Here is a 20,590-nt window from a genome sequence, read left to right as displayed (position 1 = left end):
CACTCCAATCATGAACCGGGTCATCTTTTCTGATAGTCTCACAGTTTCCTGGTCACTATTATTGATGCTTGGTCTTTAAACTCATTTAACATTTCCAGGTGCCGAGATGAGATTTGTTCACATCTCTAAATCGTTCAGCCCTTATTTCAAGTCCAGTTTTCTGTATTACAACAGTGATATGATTTCAGAATTATTTTATTGGCTGTAAGACCGTTTGGACATCCTGAAATTGTAATTATTTTCAGTAACTTAACTCACTCAGTCATCCAAACTCTCATACAGGCATTGACAGGAAGTTTTTAAGTGTGCAGCAATTGAATTATTAGGTGTGGCTTTCTTAGTCGTTTCCTGTGATAAATGTGGCGTTAATTTGAGCTAATGCACTAGACACCCTGATTGAGCTACACATCTTAGCTCCATATTCAAATGTGTTAGTGAAACTGCCTCACCTTATGACATGAGAAAAAAAAAACAGGCATTATTTCTTAATGGAAAGGCAATAATTATGTTCTGCGACATTAACCAATACATAGATGAATTTAGTTTGCAAATAAATTCTAAAAGGACCAGCGCAGATACGTTTTAAGGTATTTTCGCTTCAATTTGCTGATGGCAACCAAAATGAAATGCTTAACCAACAATTCCTCTCCTATTGGGAAATTCCAAAGCACCAAGTGGTTAAAAGCAATTTCTATATTAGTTAAAGGAAACAACTGCAGTTGCTGGTTTAAATCAAAATGCTGGAGTAACTCAGCGGGACAGGCAGCATCTCTGGAGAGAAAGAATGGGAGACATTTCAGGTCGAGACCCTTCTTCAGACTGATGTCAGATGAGTGGACGGGACAGAGATAGAATGTAGTCAGAGACAGTAAGACTGGTGGGTGAACTGAAGAGGGAGGGGATGGAGAGGTGCTGTTCATCCAATTTGCGCTGGGCCTCACTCTGACAATGGAGGAGGCCCACGACAGAAAGGTTAGAATGGGAATGGGAGGGGGAGTTAAAGTGCTGAGCAACCGGAAGATCAGTAGGTTAAGGCCGATTAAACGGAGGTGTTCAGCGAAACGATCGCCGAGCCTGCGCTTGGTCTTGCCGATATACAGAAGTTGAGGTTGGAGGAGGTGAAAGTGAACCTCTGCCTCACCTGAAAATACTGTTGGGTCCTTGGATGGAGTCGACGGGATGGGGGTAAAGGGACAGGTGTTGCATCTCCTGCGGTTGCAGGGCAAAGTACCTTGGTGGTTTGGGTGGGATGGGACGACCAGGGAGTTACGGAGGGAATGGTCTCGGCGGAGAGCAGAAAGGGGTGGAGATGGGAAGATGTGGCCAGTAGTGGGATCCCATTGGAGGTGGCGGAAGTGTTGGAGGATTACATGCTGTATGCAACGGCTGGTGGGATGCAAAGTGAGGACAAGGGGGACTCTGTCCTTGTTGCGAATGGGGGGAGGGGTAGCAAGGGCGGAGCTGCGGAACATCGAGGAGACTGTAGTGAGAGACTCATCTATAATGGAAGAGGGGAACCCCTGTTTCCTAAAGAATGAGGACATCTCAGATGATCTAGTATGCAAAACCTCATCCTGGGCGCAGAAGCGGTGTGGACACAAGAATTGGGAGTAGAGGATAGTCTTTACAGGAAGCAGGGTGGGAAGAAGTGTAGTCTAGATAGCTATGGGAGTCAGTAGATTTGTAGATGTCGGTCAATAGTCTGTTCCCTGTGATTGAGACGGTGAAATCCAGAAACAGTAGGGAGATGTCGGAGATGGTCCAATGAATTTGAGTGCAGGATGGAAATTAGTTATGAAGTTGATGAAGTCAGTGAGTTCTGCATGGGTGCAGGATGCATCACTGATGCAGTCGTCAGTGTAGCGGAGGTAGAGTTCGGTGATAGGGCCAGTGCAGGCCTGGAACAGTGATTGTTCGACGTACCCAACAAAGAGGCAGGCATAGGTGGGGCCCATGTGAGTGCCCATACCTACGCCTTGGATTTGAAGGAAGTGGCAGGAGCCGAAGGAGAAGTTGTTGAGAGTAAGGACCAGCTCTGCTAGGCGGAGGAAAGTATTAGTAGTTGGAAATTGGTGGTTCTACAGTCGAGGAAGAAACGGGGGGCTTTAAAACCTTCCTGGTGGGGGTTAAGGAGGTGTAGAGTGACAGCAGGCTCGGTGATCGTTTTGCTGAACACCTCCGCTCAGTCCGCCTTAATCTAATTGATCTCCCGGTTGTTCAGCACTTTAACTCCCCCTCCCATTCCCAATCTGACCTTTCTGTCTTGGGCCTTCTCCATTGTCAGAGTGAGGCCCAGCGCAAATTGGAGGAACAGCACCTCATATTTCGCTTGGGTAGCTTACACCCCAGCATTATGAACATTGACTTCTCTAACTTAAGATAGCCCTTGCTTTCCTTCTCTCTCCATTCCCTCCCCCTTCACAGTTCTCCCACCAGTCTTACTGTCTCCGACTACATTCTATCTCTGTCCCGCCCACTCCCCTGACATCAGTCAGAAGAAGGGTCTAAACCCGAAATGTCACCCATTCCTTCTCTCCAGAGATGCTACCTGCTGTAACCCGCTGAGTTACTCCAGCATTTTGTGTCTACCTTCTATATTAGTTATCCTGGCATGAATGGAAAATATAAATCAGATGAAGAAAATGTAGAAACAAATGTAGAAACAAAGAACTTGCAGATGCTGGTTAATGCACAAAAGGGCACAAATGCCTGAAGTCTGAAGAAAGGTCTTGACCCGAAACATCACCTATCCATGTTCTCCTGAGATGTTGCCTGACCGCTCAGTTACACCAGCAGTTTGTCTACTTCAGAAAAAAGGTGAGACAGAAACCAAAGATTGGATGTAAAATCTTTCTCTTTTATTGGCAATATTGCCATGTTCATTGATAACGTGACATATTGTTCTTTAAAATATATATTGTGGAGGAAATAAATTGGATTCGCACTCACACCATTTAGTCAATCGATGCATAGGTGGAGAGACTTTCCAGGCAATGTGACAATTATATTATTGGACAGAGGAGTTTTTGTATAAAATTCACACCTATGTCTCACCCATGGGTGTTTCAATTGTATCAAACATCAAGGACGCATGCTTATAATTCTACACCCCTGCCGATAACAGGAGTTCAATGTTTGAAGCCAGCTCCAAACTTTGCATTAACCTTGTGGTTAATGTAAAGCTCAATCAGTCCTTGAGAATCCACTATCATTGAACGGGACATCCCTTTCCTCTTTGCACAGTGGCATAAGAACATTCTTGTACAAGTGGCAGAGGTTGGTAGAAGTAGGTTGAAGGGAAACTGCAAACTTTGCTGCAAAAACTCATTTTGAGCCTTTATTGAAGTCAAAAATACCCCTTTTTTGCTCTGCTGAGAGTCATATCTTTGAGCTGTGAATTTTGGCATTACTGCATTAGTTTTCCTTTTTCTAGATAAATATTGCACTTTATGGTAGAGTCATTAACCTTTGATTAGCAGTTATTGTTCACAGTAAGAACAAATCGTGTAGATTTTGTTTTTAAATTTCAATTGTGGGACAGCATGTGTGTCAATCATATTCCAAATAAACAAACCTTGAAACTGGGCAGATGACAACTATATCTGCTGATTCACTCATTTTTAAATCAAGAGAATATTACTGGACCCAGTGAATAGTCTTCAATATGTTTATATTTCAAAGTGGAAGGAATGATGAATTTGAAGACTTGTTTGGATCACTTCAAGGTTGAGGAGAAATTTGAATCTCAGATTCAGCCTTTAGATTTTATCATCCAAAACAAGTAGCCTACTGTGAATAAGGTGTTGAATAATCCTTAGCTTTATGTGATAACTTTTTTAGAAATTGTGTTGATAAGATCTGGGTGTCATTGGCAAAGCCAGTATTCACTGACAATACAAATTGCCCTTGAACTGAGTGGCTTGTTTGCCTGGTTCACGCCAGTTAAAAGCAAGAAAATTGCTGCAGGCCTAGAGTCAAAGCAGGCTAGGGAAAGCCAACACATTTATTTCCCTTAAGGGCAGTAGTGATTGTTTTCCTTTTGTAATAATATAATAATCTCATGATTACTTTTACTTTATGTAAAATTAATTGCATTTAATTTGCTCAGTTACTGTGGTACTGGGATACAAACTCAAGATTCCTGGATCTCTAATCCAAGCTGTGGCTAGCAGGAACACTAGTCATCGTTTTCTCACCCTCAGTAATATATTCTCATCTTTTACATGGCACTCGCTGGGTTAAAAGGTTAGGTTATCACTCAAAGAATTGAGTACAAAAAACTGCATCCCTAAGTCAGGAGGTGATATATTTATGAAACATTTTTGTGAATTTATCAGGTGAATATATTACCAGGAGATGATATTTCAGGTAATTTAAAAAGTAAATAGACAGGTACATGGATAGAACAGGTTTAGAGGGATATGGGCCAAACACAGGAAAATTAGTGTAGATGGGACATGTTGGTTGGTGTGGACAAGTTGGGCCAAAGGGCCTGTTCCACGCTGAACGACTCAATGACTCTAAGTCAGGTGATATATTTGAGGTGAAATGTTCAGATGCACCCTTGGATGGTAGTAAAATCAACCACGGCTTTTGTTCAAAGAGTAGGTGTGCAATCTTGGTGACAATATTCACTCTTCGACATTTTATTGCTAAATTAAGGTCATTTTTGGGATATTACGGCAAGGGCAATTTGCAGACACATTCACTCCCATACAACGATGACTGCACTTTTTGGTTACAGAGTTTTGGGATGTTGTGAAAAGGATCGCAGAGGTGCTATAGGAGTGCAACAGGATATTTTTTATTTGCTTGGTAATTAGTTTAAAGCTTGCTCTCCTGCTTAAATGCCCCAATTTCCAACTTTCTTCAAATACAAACCTAAGAGAAAGTGTGAAGATGTTAATGAAACATTGGGGCTTCCATGCTCATTTATAGGCTCAGATTGAAAGTTGTTTTTACAGTGATAGATGTGGCAAACTCAAACCACAAAGTGTGTGATTGTGTGGACCTGTTGTGTGTGTGTTTGTGTAGAAAATATGTGGCACCAGATGGTGAACCTGGAAGGAGACCAAAGAGAAACTGGCAAAACCAGCTGCATTTATTCTACCCGTACAATGATTATGGATGATCTTTAGAAGGCACGGCTATGCGTTCACTTGGCCACTCGTGGTGCTCCTGCAGAGTAGTGTCTTCATGCAAGATTTGCCATGTTTGAGCTCAACACACAATTCTGTTTGTGAATGTTCTTGGGGTGAAAGGAGGGTGAATCCCTACATTTTTTAAGTGGATAGGAGCTTAGTTTCCATCCATCCCATATAGCCAATTACTTGATTTGCTGTTCACTCAAGGTTATCAATGTGTGATAACTAGAGATAATGAAATCACTTTTACTGGGGTATCATCCCCCAATCCCTTGCATTAAATGTAGACTATAGTAGGACTGAGCATTATACACTGCTTTCAAAGAGCCACATTTCAGAAGTTGCCCCCACAACAGCATCATGGAAGTGATTGAGCACAAATTGATTTCCTCATACTTACAGCAGATATAATACTTATTTTATAGTCAGGTAGTCAATACAGTGGCAGAATTTTGAGTAATCAGGAGACATGGATTTCCAATAATTGTGTGATTTTGCATCTTTTGGCAATGTAGCAAGTTGGTGTGATTTGGAATGTATTGAAAGGATTGTTGAAGCAGATGTAATGGCAACTTTCAAAGGTGCACAGGATGAATAACTGGAAGGGAGTAATTTACAGTGCTTTGGGGAAAGAACAGAGCAGTGGGGGTGACGGAACTCTTTCAAACAAGCAGCAGTGGCACGATGGAGAGACTCTCTATATACTGGAGGGTTTCATGATTATTCAGTGCTTTGAAAACCAATGTGCTTGTTATCGTGTTTCACGGGACTTTGGGACTTAAATTTTAAAATCTAACTTAAACTTAAAAGTCCGAAAGGACCAAAACTAGTTGCTATGGCTACCAGCCATTTGCATCTGATACATTTAGCACTTGTGCAAGGTGGCCCTTGGCTATTAACATATGTCTATTACACTTGCCATCCTTTGGTGAAATCGATTTGCTTTTTAAATGCATGCACTGCTAGAGTTTTAAATGTCATCTTTGAACCAACGGATGGACAGTATTATTTACATCCTTATTACAATAGCATACATGCTTCTGAATAAGAGCCAGCAAATGTACTTATAGCAACAATTACATTATCACTTCATTAAGAATAGAACTTGGAACCACAAAATCACGGATACTAGCAAATTATTTTGAAAAATACTGTACAATCCTTCCTGGAAAGGCTATCAAATATTAACAAACAGCAGTTGACAAAATTCACCAGTGTTTGGTATCAAAATTATTTCTCCCTTTACGCTATTTGTCTCGCTGCATGATGATCATGTACTTTCAATATTCCCTTTAGAAAATAAGTTAAAGGAGCTATACCATCTGAAATCTGGGTTTGAAGCAAAGATGTCTCCTTTACAAGTGGCTACTTGTGTTGATACCCCAAATGCCCATACTATCAATACACCATATGTTGGGTATGAACCAATTAAACAGTCAAAGATGGGTGAGAAGGTTCACCAAGATGTTTATGTTGTTTTTGTTAAATGAGTTTGAGAAATGGAACATTGGAAAAGGACAAGTCCAGACCCTGCAATCTGTTGTGCTTTTAAATTAGAAGAGTCGACCCGAAACGTTACCCATTCATTCTCTCCAGAGATACTGCCTGTCCCTTAATAACTAAACAATTTACTAAATGCAATTTTGACATTTTCAGTAGGACATAGAGTCTTCAAATGCCATTTTATTTCAACAGGATGAAGAATTGTACGTGCTTTGTCAGCAAATGGAAGATCGAGGGAAGATTTAACTAAGGTGTTCAAAATTGTGAGTGGGTAGTTAGGGAGAAACTGTTACTGTGGACACTGCCAAGAATGATTGGCCTCTCTACATTCCCAGCAATGCACATCGAGAGGATGCAATTCCAACATCATGACTGAGGGAACAAGCCTACATAATTGGGTTGAAGAGTAAATGATTGTTTCTCTTTAAATAAAAACCAAAAATGCTGGAAAAACAGGAAATATGGCAGTGTGAACAGAGGGAAATTGAGATAATGTTTCAAATGGACGAACCTTCATTAGAATTTAGAAAAGTCATAGATTTGAAACATCGTCACCGCTTTTCTCCCCACTACACTATCTTACCTAAAGACATTTAGTGTTTTTCGTTCAGGCTCCCCTTTATTGGTTGGTTCTCCTTATTGTCTATGGGATTTAAAGCAACCTTCACCAGCAATTCAGTCCAAGTGTTACCATGGCAGTTATTGTACTCATGCTAATGACATGACCCAGCCCTTTCCCCATCAGGGCAACAATAGTGTGCTGAAGGGCAGGGAGACACTTGTGCAGGCGGTGGTTAGATGGAGATGCTGAAAACATGAGGGTGGGAAGCACTGGAGCAGCAATAAACCATACATTAGAAAACAAGCAGCGACAAGTGGGGAGGAGGACAGTGCACATTATGTGAGGCTCTGCTTGCTGCTGTCGAAGCTCCGGAAGGCGGTGGTTCTGCTCAGCGCTTTCAGCGAGAACCCCTCGGACCTGGCGTCGGGCCGGGACGAGCGGCTGCGCTGGAAGGGGCCGGCGGCGTTGCGCTGGCCGTCCAGCCTGTCGCTGATGGAGCAGCTCTTCCTGGCGTATGGCCCGGGGGTGCTGGGCTCGGCGGCCGTGCAGCTGTGAGCCCTCTCCAGCCTGCAGAGAGAGGACGGGGCCCCGGGGCCAGTGCGGGACGGACCCCCGCGCTCCACCACCACCTGTTCCTCCTCGTCGTTGTCCGAGCTGGGGTGACTGAGCTCGGCCTCCCGCTCCGGGTGGCAGGCGGCGCCGTCGTCCAGGCCGCTGGAGTGGTCGCCGTGGGAACCGCTGGACTGGGGCGAGTGCTCGGCGTGGAGGGGGGCGGCGGAGACGCAGCGGGTGTCGATGGAGTCGGTGATGCTGGTGTACTCGGCCGTCTTCACCGGGACGCCCATGCAGCCGTAATGGCCCCGGGAGGGCACGGCGAAGCTGTGCGACTTGACCATCAGGCAGGAGGCCTCGGCGGAGGCGGCCGGGCTACACAGGTACCGGCTGCTCTTGGAGCGCTCCAGCACCGGGGCCGCACACAACTCGCCTCCCCACTCCACCGGCTGCCAGGCCGGCCCGTCGCCCGCGAACAACTCGTCTGGAGGCTCGGCCCAGGGTGGGGTAGCCGCCGCTGTAGCCGCCGCCGCCGCCGCCTGGCTCCTCATCAGCAGCGCGGCCACCACGTCGGGTGGGTGGAGGGCGGCCGGGACCCTGAGGGATGAGTCGGCCTCGGCGCCGCCGCCCACAGTTGGCCCGTAGATCTCGACGCAGGACAAGGGTTCAGGCGGCGGGCAAGGCCGCGGCTCCTTGTGCCCCGCTATCACCGCCAACGACTGCGAGCTGGTGGCCCGCTGCAGGCTCAGCGACCGCTCCTTGAAGGGGAAGTCGGTCCGCTCGCCGCCACCCGCCCGCTGCTTTGGGCTGACCAGGTAGAAGGAGTGGCTCCTCATCCTGGGCGTCAGGGTGGGCGAGTTGGGAGACACCGGCTCCTCTGCCGCCTGCTCGTCGCACTCGGGCAGCCGGTAGCCGCCGCCGCCGCCGCTGCCCTCCTGGCTGTTGAAGCTGCTCTGGCGCAGCATGCAGGCGGCCTCGGTGCAGTCCGAGGAAGTCCTGGATGGCAACTTGTGGCCCTCGACCTTCTCCAGGCCGGCGATCCGCTCCAGGGCCGAGGCCATCCGCGCCGCCAGCTCCTCCAGCTGCCCCAACCTTATGTCCATGGTCTGCAGGGAAGCCTTCATGAAGTGTTCCCGCTCGTTCACCTCCTCCAGCCGCATCGACATGTTGTCCACCCTGTGTAAGAGATGTGACCATGAAAGCTCATTAAAAGCCAGCCTTGCATCCCCAGACCCAACAAAACCTATATCAGATCAACCACCTTTTCCTCACGACAAAATGCGTATCAACCTTAAGAATCGGGCACCAGAGGCCATGACGGTAATTTGGCAAATAATGAAAGGTGGACCACAGCAAAAATGCCCAAATAGTCGCAAGAAAACTGGCCACTATAGAATCGTTCATCTCTGTTAGATCATCCCTCCGCCTCCCCTATTCCAGGGAATAAAGTCCTAGCCTGAAGTGACCGAAGGAAATTTGGCAAAGAATGAGAGATGTAACATGGCAGTGGTCGTTATAGTTAGGCAAGGATTGAGAAGAATAAATATAGTTTCATTGGCACAGTAATGATGATCGGTAAGGAACCAGGTGGGAAATTGCAGAGTTTACAGTTGGTCTGGCTCATGGTGTCCATCCTCGCTAAACGGGGAGCTAATTATTTTGGTCCCACTTCCCAGCTCCCACTCCATAGCGTTACAGTTTTAGGCTGTTCACTCATTCAATCGATGAGGGTTTTATTTAGCATCATTTAATACATTCTAGACCTCACAATGTTCTTTGAGTGAAATATGTTCTTATTTGCTTTCTCTTTAATCCTCATGTCCATGAACTTGTTCTGTATCCCCTAATTATCAATTCCATCACTGAGAGAAACAGATATTTTCTGTTTACCGTGTTAAACTCTTTTAAAAATGTATACACCTCAATCAAATCTATCTTTATTCTAAAGAAACCAAGCCCAACTTTACAGTTTCTCCCCAAATCTACCAAAATCCGTGTTGATCTCCATTAGAAGGAAATATTTTTTTGTGCAGCAAGTTGTAGTTAGTTAGCAGCAATATGCTGTCGCAAAGGGTTATGGAAACAGATTCAAAAGTAACTTTTTTTTGTAAATGGTAAAATGGCGAGGGAAGCATAATTAGCATATAAGCAATGCTTTCTACATCAGCAGGAGCAACTTGAACCTGAGTTCGGCTGTTCAGTGGATCAACTCTACTCTCAACTCTGAGACTGCATCCATTATAAATGGAAAAGATACTCCTTAAAACTGATGACAACCTACCGCTCAGCAGTAACTCTTATTCTTTCATCATTTGAAGAGTTGAACATATCGTCCTTTTCTCGAAAATACTCTTCTATGCACTGTTCCTCGAAGTCGTGCAGTTTCTTTAGTTCATCTTCGGTTACGCAGAGTTCTAATTGGAGATAAAAGATAATGGATTTTATTGCGACTGCAGTTGAGTTTAGAGAAACAGCATGGAAACAGGCCGTTCGGCCCACTGAGTCCATGCAAACCAGTGATCCCCGTACACCAGCCCTATTCTACATAAGAGGAACAATTTACAATTTTTACTGAAGCCAATTTACCTAGAATTAACTGTTCGTCTTTGGAATGTGGAAGGAAACTGAAGCACCCAGGGAAAACCCACGCAGTACGGAAAGAATGTACAAGCTCTGTACAGACAGGATTGAGTCCCGGTCTCTGGCCCTGTAAGGCAACAAATCTACCGCTGTGCCACCATTCTATCCTTTGCTAACAATGCTTATACTGTTCTTAATTGAAAATACCATCACATTGAATGGGAGTTGGTATGCATCAAGCTGAACTCATATCAGCAAGAATATAGAAGAATGAAAAGATGCTTGATTGAAATGTACAAGATCATGAATGATGCAGATGGAGTGGATTTGTGGAAGATGTTTCCTCTTATAGTAGAATCTAGAACTAGGAATTGCTGGTTTAAAAATAACAATTTAATTTAAATTTAAGACAGGAATAGTTTTTTTTTCCTCTTCTATTCTTAAGAAAGCTGCTCCCTCCGTGCAAGCGACTTACTGAGTCCATAATCTTTGTCCTCCTGCTCGCGCTCTTGCTTGCGCCAACGACAGCAAATGTGTTGGCAGACCATGGTCATGTGACTGAGGGTGATCAGCGGTGGAGGCAAGACGGGCCTCTCATGGAAAGCCATGATCACTTGGTACCTCTGAAACTTCCAAACTTGGTTTGATATCGATTTGACTTCAAAAAATGTGTTGCTGCCAAGGAACAAAAAGAGATAAGTTGTCAAGAGAAATAAAGAACCATTGCCTCCATGTTCATCTCACCATGGTTTATTTCATTTTTTCCCCCTCAATAAAGAAAATCATAAAAAGGATAAGATGTGTAAAGGAACTGGGGGGAAAATAAGTAGGAGGGTTAGGATGTAAAGGGCTTCTGGTCTGCTCAGCCATAACCTTGGGAAAGCCTATAGTCTTAAAGTCAAACTGCCTGTGCTTTGAATATAATGGTTGAGACAGAGAGTTTAATAGTAAGATTAAACGAGAACTTACCAGTTTGAAGTTTGATCGTTATTTTATGAGGAGTAACATTGAGGGTTTACGTGAAGAACCCCGTCAGGACGCATGCGTGTCATTCTTCAAAGCAGTGGTGTGAAATCACAGATAACTGTAATGACTAAACATAGTAAGATTAGGGAAGAGATACCAGTTGAGTGATCAAGGGTGGGAGCGGAGGGCATGTAATCCCTCAACGTTACTCCTCATAAAATAATGATCAAACTTCAAACTGGTAAGTTCTCGTTTAATCTTACTATTTTACTTCGGAGTCACGTGAGTGACTACGTGAAGATTTTAAAGCTCTGTGATTTCATGCCATGGAAACGAGTCCATGCATCACATCTGCCTTGATTATGGGGAGAATAGTGTTAACATCATTAGATATCAATACGATATTGAAAACCCAACGATAAATATATTAACACCAAATTATAGCCCCTATTTATGGGGTAAATTATATTACAGACTTAAAATTGTTTCTGCAAAAGTTCCAGGTTCAATGACTGGTTTATTATAAAATTGTTGGAAAGTTTTCTCCATTGACCATCCTGCTGTCTTGAGGATTTGGTCCATAGGAACATCCAACTTCATAGCTGCCGATGTAGCTGCAGCCCTGGTGGAGTGAGATTTAAAAATGCTAGTGTCTACTCCAGCCTTTAGTAGGACCTGTTTTAGCCATCTAGAGATGGTCTGGACTGTCACTGTTTTGAGTGGCTGTTTGTAGCTGATTAAAAGTGACAATTCTTTCCCTCTGATGATCTTAGTAAAGCAGGCTATTATCTAAATGGTGGCCGATTGGGAAAGGGGGAGATGCAGCAAGACCTGGGTGTCATGGTACACCAGTCATTGAAGGTAGGCATGCAGGTGCAGCAGGCAGTAAAGAAAGCGAATGGTATGTTAGCTTTCATTGCAAAAGGATTTGAGTATAGGAGCAGGGAGGTTCTACTGCAGTTGTACAGGGTCTTGGTGAGACCACACCTGAAGTATTGCGTACAGTTTTGGTCTCCAAATATGAGGAAGGACATTATTGCCATAGAGAGAGTGCAGAGACGGTTCACCAGACTGATTCCTGGGATGTCAGGACTGTCTTATGAAGAAAGACTGGATAGACTTGGTTTATACTCTCTAGAATTTAGGAGATTGAGAGGGGATCTTATGGAAACTTACAAAATTCTTAAGGGGTTGCACAGGCTAGATGCAGGAAGATTGTTCCCGATGTTAGGGAAGTCCAGGACAAGGGGTCACAGCTTAAGGATAAAGGGGAAATCCTTTAAAACCGAGATGAGAATAACTTTTTTCACACAGAGAGTGGTGAATCTCTGGAACTCTCTGCCACAGGGGGTAGTTGAGGCCAGTTCATTGGCTATATTTAAGAGGGAGTTAGATGTGGCCCTTGTGGCTAAGGGGATCAGGGGGTATGGAGAGAAGGCAGGTACGGGATACTGAGTTGGATGATCAGCCATGATCATATTGAATGGCGGTGCAGGCTCGAAGGGCCGAATGGCCTACTCCTGCACCTAATTTCTATGTTTCTATGTTTCTACTCAATATATAATAGTAAGTGTGTTACAATACAGAGACGATCATCTGTCGGGTAGGCCCTGAATTCTGTTTTTAGGCCTGCTGACCCCTGTCTGTTTTGTTTGACTAATTAATTGATGTGAAAAGTTAAATTTCCAGATGAAATAGTGATGTTGTCCAGCCTTAGTTTCTGTAGTGACTGGACCCTGTGTGCCGTGACCAAGGCCATCAGCATAACTGTTTTCATAGTCAGTTTCAGTAGGTATAGAGCTGTAGCTGGAGACCAGTTTCTTAACATGGTCAGTACAATGCTCACATCCCATATTTGGGAGTACCTGGTTCTTGGGGAATTAACAATAAAAATGCCCCTCATGAGTTTGGTTACCAGGGGGTGTGTCCCAACAGAATGCCGCTCTGTTCCTTGCCACAGGTATGTTGATAGAGCACTTCTGGCGCAGTTGATGGCACTATGACTGAGCCTCTCATCGTAATGGAGGCTTGCCAGGAATTCCAGAACAGACGGGATGTTCATAGATCTGTGGGTGATGTTTATTGTTGTGACAGTACTTCCCATTTCTGGATGACACCAAGTACTGTTTTTTGGTGGACTGTCTGTGGGCCGCTGAAATAATATCCACTGTTCGGTCCGTCAGTCCCAGGTGTAGTAGAGGTGCTTTCAAACTCTACAAATTAATAGGTTTATATAATTATGACATGGGTAACTTCCCCTTGTTGCGGGATGAACCAGTAAATTAGGTCTATGATGGATGGTGATGCATGGTTCTAATACCATGTCGAGTATCACTGGGACCCATGGTTGAGTAGGCCAATCGGGTACTATCAATATACCAGACGCGGAGTCTTGCTGTATATTCCTAAATACCCGACTGATGAGGCAGAAAGGAGGGAATGCATAAATAAGCAATCCCCCAATGCAACGAAAATGCATCTGTTGCCACTGCCCCAGGTTCTGGTTCCCATGAACATAATTCGATAGCTGGTGTGAGCCTGGATGCGAATAGGTCGATATCTGGTGTTCCATACCGTGCTGTAATTTCAGCAAATACATTTTTATCCAACATCCATTCAGTGTTTTCATTGAATTTGCATGACCTGTTGTCTGCCACTAAATATAGTTTACCTGGTAAGTAGGTAGCTGATATCCAAATATCTCTCTCTGGATACACTATTGCCAAATTGTGTTGGCCAGATTGTCACATAATGTCGATTTGTTTCCACCCATATGGGTGATATATGCTACCACGGTGGTGTTGTCAATTTGTAGTCTAACATGCTGGTGATTTAACCCAGAACAATATGACTTCAGGCCATGGAATGCCCTTAACATTCCCAGGTAGTTTATGCACAGTGTTTGTAATAATGATGCCTCCTGTGCATTCCATCTCCCCCACAGCTGGAGATGGAATTGGTAGCACCCCATCCAAGTGCACTGGCATCAGTTTGTAGTTCCATAGACGGGTAGCTGATAATGTTTGGATTGGAACAATGCCTAAGTTATCTTTCCACCATTTTAGTTCCATTATGGCCTCTGTTGGTAGCTTCATTGGTCTGTCAAAATGACCACCATAATTTTTGAGTGCTCGTATTTTAGCCCTCTGTAATTTTTGATAATTTAAAGGTCCGATTAGTGTGGCTGGAAACGCAGCCACTATAATGCCAATTATTCTTGCTACCAGTCTGATGGATGGTTTTGTGATGTCAATGATTTTGCTGCAAGCCTCCATGAAGGCTGTAACCTTTTCTTTCGGCAAAGTCACTGACATGTGAACTGAGTTAAGAGTGAACCCCAGATTATCTATTGTGTTAAATAACATCTGTGGTCACCTCTAATGGGTACTATATAGTAAGCATCTTTTAAAACGATGCTTTCCATGTAGTAACCTAGGAAATCAATTGCTTAGCAGTAACAAAGGTTTCCATCTAGTAATGAATATATAGTACGAAAGTGTTCAAATTAGTCAAATCTATGATGCGGCAAGCGCCATCTTGTTTATGATAAAGATTTTGGACTCGAATTCCTGTGATTCGTGTTGGGTTTCCTCCATTACTCCTTTGTTATATGGCCACTGTAGTTCAGCATGTACTTTTGATTTTTCTTTGCCTGTAAGCATGAACATTTCGGTTCGGTACATGCTGATCTGGAGGATTATGTTTTTGTATAAATTCTATGGTATAACCCTACTCTTCTGAAAACATAAGTGTCAGTAGTTAATTTATTCCATGCATCCAGATAGAATTGTAATCTCCCACCAACCTCGTAAGCGACCAGACCCACCTACCTCCATGGTTACTATTGGTAGGTTTGTTACTTTTTCGGCATCCTCCGTGGCACGTTGAGGCGCCGATGTCTGGATCTGTAGTTGGGTCGGTGTTGAGGGTTAGCGCATTCCCCACGAAGGCCGGTCTGGGCCATGGCCTAAAAAGACCGATGTTGAGTGTTCCTGGCCTTTGAGCTTTCACCAGTTTGTCTTGGCCGACTGGGGTGCTTTTTCCTGGCCGAAGTAGTTTTTAGACGTTGCTTTAATGAGCCCCAGGGTTTTACCCTCTTCGTCAAGTTCTTTTACCTGTTTTGATAAGTTGCCTCCAAATAGTAATATTGGTGGTTTGGAGGTTCCAGGTTTGCATAGGCCTGCAAATTAGGGTCTAAAGCCGGTTGGATGGCACTTCTTCCTAATGCTGTTTACTCGTATTGGTAGTTGCAAAATAAAGCCAGTGCACCCTGGTGATCTTGTGTCATGTCTTTTTTGTTTATTGTGCGGGCGAAAACCGTAATTCCCGCTGTTAGGACTTTCAGAACTTTCTGTAGTTTCAAGTCCCTGGCTCTGATTGAGGCTCCGACATGTTTTCAAATACACTGGTTGACACTGGGAACATTCAGTGTTTTGCAGTTCCCTGGTGGTAAGTGTCTTGCTGTGGTGTCCAAATAATGCCTGTCCTTATAGCTGGTTAAATGACAAGTAGTCAATACTTGCAGCTATTTTAGGTTCCAGGTTTTGGCCAGTTTGGTCGGGTTGAATAAACTGGGACACCATATCCAATAGGTTTTCTTGCACCCCATGTGCACTAGGGGTATGTTCTGCACCCCTCTTCAGGGTCAGCCCAGAATTGACCCCCTGTACTCCCCTCTGATGAGGGAGAAACACTGTGCAGCCCTACAAGAGGTACTGCTGTAGGACTTACTAGCTGCCCACTGTGACTAGTCTCCATCTCCCGGAGCCTGCCACTTTGGAGTACTTGCTCCAACAGCCGCTCCAACTGGCTCCAATGCTCTCGGGCACTGGCCACTACCGCTGCTGCTCCAGTTCCTGCAGCCGCTCCAACCGGCTCCAATGCTCACGGGCACTGGCCGTCGCGGCTGCTCTTGTTCCCCGCTCCCAGCCGCTCCAACCGGCCCCAATGCTCACGGGCACTGGCCGCTCACGGCTATTCAGAGTCGGATTCATCGGAGTCAACGACTCTGTTAGTTTTTTGCTTCACTCTACCGCCCGGCCGTGGCCGGTGCGGGAGCGAAGTCGGGCACAGCTGTTCCCATTTCGGGAGATTGGCGTGCCGTTGGCTGCTGCTGCTGGCTGCCCGCAACTCCGCGGTTCTCCCCCGCCAGCTTTTTCGCAGCCTTCGTGGATCTGGTCCATGTCTCCACCTGTAAGGTAAGTGGAAGGAATGCAGAGTCTCCTTACCTGCTGTTCCCGGCTTTCAAATTCTGCCGCTAAGGGGAACGTCGTTCCCCTCCTGCTGTGACTCGTTGCAATACGTGTAGCGATATGACATGCATGCATCCTGGCGGGGTTCTTCACGTAGTCACTCACGTGACTCCGAAGTAAAATTAATGCCAGCCTCTGTTTCGTGGCAACTTTCAATGTCCAATCTAATTTTCTTTCTTGAAGATGTTCTTTACCATTTTGTATAGCTCATACAAGCTACAAAGTCTGATACTCACTTGAACACAGCTATAAGGAGGTTGACTAGCAGAATATTTGCAACCAAGAGGTAACATGCCATTATTGCAGGGATGATCCATGCTCCAGTTATGCAAGGAGGTAGGGGTCTACCATCCTCCGACAATCCAGCCCCACATGGAGCTAAAATGAAAGGAAAAGGACACATTAACAAAACAAAGATCATTGCTGCACCTTCGCATGTTAAAAACAGCATGTGATAAACTTGAGGACCGTGTAGGACTGAAGACACTGAAGATAGACACAAAATGCTGGAGTAACTCAATGTGTCAGGCAGCATCTCTGCAGAAAAGCAGTAGGTGACATTTTGGGTGGAGACCCACCAGACTGAGAGTCAGGGAAGTGGGAAACGAGAGATGTAGAAGGTACATAGAACAAATGAATGAAAGATATGCAAAAAGCAATGATGATCAAGGCATGGTGGAACCCACAATGGTCCATTGTTGGCTGTGGGATGCAGATAGGAAATCTGGAGTCGGATACAGATAGGAAGTCCTAATCTGTGAACAAATGGGGCAGGCAGAGAATTGGGCTGACAGGTCATTGCCTTGACAGAGATTTAGCCATTGAGGAATGTTGGGTGTTAGCATTAAGTTGGTGTTCTGCTGGTTGTCTTTAACATTCCCAACTTGGATTATGAGCTGAAATTATTCTCAAGTCACAGTAAATTTGATTTCTTAATCATCTTACAACTATGACTGCATTTTTATTTACTTCATCACCGTTGACATTTGAATTTCATTCAGTTGTATGGCTCAGCAGGAGCTAATTTGGCCCACTGTGCCTGTGTCGACTCTTTGAAAGAACTATCCAAGTAGACCCTGTTCTTGCCCTGCAGCTCTGAAACAATTTCCATATACGTATAACTGACCTTTGAAAGTTGCTATTGAAGCTGCTTCCACCGCCCCATAAAACAGTTCACAACCTGTTCTATAAAGAACCATAACCTCACTTCACCTCTCACATACATAAATTTTAAAGAGCCACCTGAAGCAGTATATCCAATTTAGTGTTAAGTTTTGCTGTATGAAACAAGATGTGGAACATTACTTCACAGTCTCTGTTCAATAAGAGCTGAAATAAATTAGTTTAATTGATGAGCAACGGCATTTTGTGCAAATATAGAAAGTAGGAATTTGCCAGGCAGTGTTAAACCAGGTGGCACTATGAGCCAATGCTGAATAATAGTAAGATTAAACGAGAACTTACCAGTTTGAAGTTTGATCTTGATTTTATGAGGAGTTACGATGAGCGATTACATGAAGAAGGGCCGTCCGTCTGCGTGCGCGTCAATCTTCAAAGCAGTGGTGTTAAATCACAGATAAAAAGAAGACCTGAGAATAGTAAGATTGAAGAAACTAGAACTTCCATGTGACCTTGATAATATGAGGGTGGGAGCGGTGGGCACGTAATCGCTCATCGTAACTCCTCATAAAATCAAGATCAAACTTCAAACTGGTAAGTTCTCGTTTAATCGTACTATTTTACTTCGGAGTCACGTAAGTGACTACGTGAAGATTTCAAAATTCTGTGATTTTACGCCGGTTACGAATCCAGGCGTCACACACTGAATGGATTGACCATGGATGTGTGTAATCATTAAAACATTCAGACATTACGAAGTTAAGTAAAGACACTGATGCTTTAAATGAAAGAAAAGTTTTTAAAAACTATTCCCCTCTCAACCTTGGGGGTAAACTAAGGGACAGAACTTAAAATGGTACGTGCAAACCCCCCCAGTCCGGTTATAGGTTTGTTATAACCCGGTGGACCATTATTTCATTCGCCATCCTGCAGCCACTAGGATGTCGTCAAGAGGCACGTCCATAGCTCTTGCTGCCGACGTAGATGCAGCCCTGATGGGGTGAGATTTAACCATATGAATGTTCTCTCTGTTACCGCCATTACCCCCTTTGACCATCTGGAGATGGTTTGAGTTGACACCTTCTGGAGTGTTTTTTTATTTTATTTTTTAAATTTTTTTATATGGATGATGAGGACCGATTGTTCTGAGGTTCTCCGTAACTCTCAGATAGTGGTGTTAGTATGTTACCACACACACAACCATAGGTCCTCTGGATATGCCAAGAACTGGATCTTCATCCCTGGCATTCCTGGCCTGCTATGTTTTATCAGATTCCTGATTACAAATGTTATGTTGTTCATATTGGTGGTGATGTGGTCCAACCGTAGCATTTGCAGTGTCTGGACTCTTTGTCAGCATACCACCTTCAGGGTTAGATATAGGCAGTCCCCACTGTCAAAGTAGGGTTAGTACCACACTCACATCCCATGTGTCCGTGTACCTTGGTCTTAGAAGTATTAAATTGTAAATTCCCTTCATGAATTTTGTTGTAAAGAGGGTGCGTTCCTATCGACCCATGCCCTGCTTCCAGCATCAGATAGGAGGAGAGTGCGCCTCTGGCACTATAGATTGCACTATAACTTTGTTTATAGTTATAGTACAGAGTTGATAGGAAACTCCAAGACATCTGTTATCCGAACTGTGTTGTATTTGTTCGGACAATCCTATGCCTTGAAATGGCCTCCTCAGAATCGGCAGACCAACAAATTAATACGTTCGTGTAGTGGATAATTACTCCCTGTAACTGGGTTCACTAGGAGGTCCCTGCTCTTGGGTACAGCCATAACTGGCTGGACTATAGTTCTCAAAAATTTTGGGAACCAGGCTTCAGTAGGCCAATCTGGCACTACCAATATGCCTGTGGCTTAGTCTTGCTTGATTTTAGTCAAGCATCGTTTTGTGAGACAAATTTGCGGAAAGCATACATAAACAATCCTCCCCAATTGAGGGAGAAAGCATCCACTGCCTTTGCTCCAGGATCCTGCTTGCAGGACACATATTTGGGTAACTGATGGTTTAGTCTAGATGCAAACAGACCAATATCTGGTATGCCAAATCGTGTAGTTATTTTGTTAAATACTGCCTGATTCAACATCCATTCTGTGTTGTTATTAAACATTCGTGATCCAGCATCTGTCACCGTGTTATATCTACCGCGTAGATTTACCAAATATTCCTCTTGATACACCAGTGCCAAATGAGGTTCGACAATCTGTCGTAAGATACAGATTTTACGCCACCCTTGTTAATGGATATGTGCCACCACAGTGGTGTTATCAATCTGAATTTGAACAAGCGCCGGTTGCATATTGCTACAGAAACCCTTGAGTCCAAATTGTGCCCCCAACAATTCTGGGTAATTGATTCCATGTGTTGGGGAATTACAGACTCCTGCTCATTCCATCTGCCCCCACAGCTCTAGACTGTGTTAGTGGCTCCCCATCCTTAGCCGCTTGCATAGGTCTGAAGAACCCTCGATGGCTTTCAAGCAAAATTTACTTTGAGCTTTCTCACGTTCGTTATCCACCATAGTTATTCAACAATGGCCTCTGCTGGCAATCCATAGTTTTGCCAATTTGGCCTGCATGGAATCTGAGTGTTCGTTCCTTTGCTCGCTGTAAATTCTGGTAATGCAAAGGCCCGTATGTACTGCTGGAAATGCAGCTACTATTTGCCAATTACACTCGCTAGTATTTGACTATCAGGTCATAGCAGGCTTGATTAATATAGTCGTTTGCCCCTAGGCAAAGTCACCAACATATTTACTGTTTTTGATAGTAAATTCTAGGTAATCAATTACCCTTGTAGGTGTCAATTTTGATTTAACTGGATGGATGAGGTAACCAATTCTATCAAACAGGGTTTTGGTTTGCTTTGACTGATGCTTCTGCCAATTCTTGGTGACTCCAAA

General features: G+C 44.2%; 1 protein-coding gene across 1 annotated transcript in view; it reads right to left on the bottom strand.

Moving 5' to 3' along the window:
• Window positions 1-2,579: 2,579 nt before the first annotated feature.
• The window catches only part of trpm3 (transient receptor potential cation channel, subfamily M, member 3), a 304,246-nt gene continuing 286,235 nt past the window's right edge, over window positions 2,580-20,590 (bottom strand). The window contains exons 23-26 of the mRNA XM_055632483.1: window positions 16,796-16,937; window positions 10,817-11,016; window positions 10,043-10,175; window positions 2,580-8,937 (exon numbers count right to left, since the gene is read on the bottom strand). Coding sequence (XP_055488458.1) covers window positions 7,545-8,937; window positions 10,043-10,175; window positions 10,817-11,016; window positions 16,796-16,937 — 1,868 coding nt within the window. The 3' untranslated portion in view covers window positions 2,580-7,544. The remainder of the gene's footprint in view (window positions 8,938-10,042; window positions 10,176-10,816; window positions 11,017-16,795; window positions 16,938-20,590) is intronic.

This window comes from Leucoraja erinacea, chromosome 3 (assembly GCF_028641065.1).
Source record: "Leucoraja erinacea ecotype New England chromosome 3, Leri_hhj_1, whole genome shotgun sequence".
NCBI lineage: Eukaryota > Metazoa > Chordata > Chondrichthyes > Rajiformes > Rajidae > Leucoraja > Leucoraja erinaceus.
Note: the sequence above shows the minus strand (reverse complement) of the source record. Positions and strands in the feature narration are given on the sequence as shown.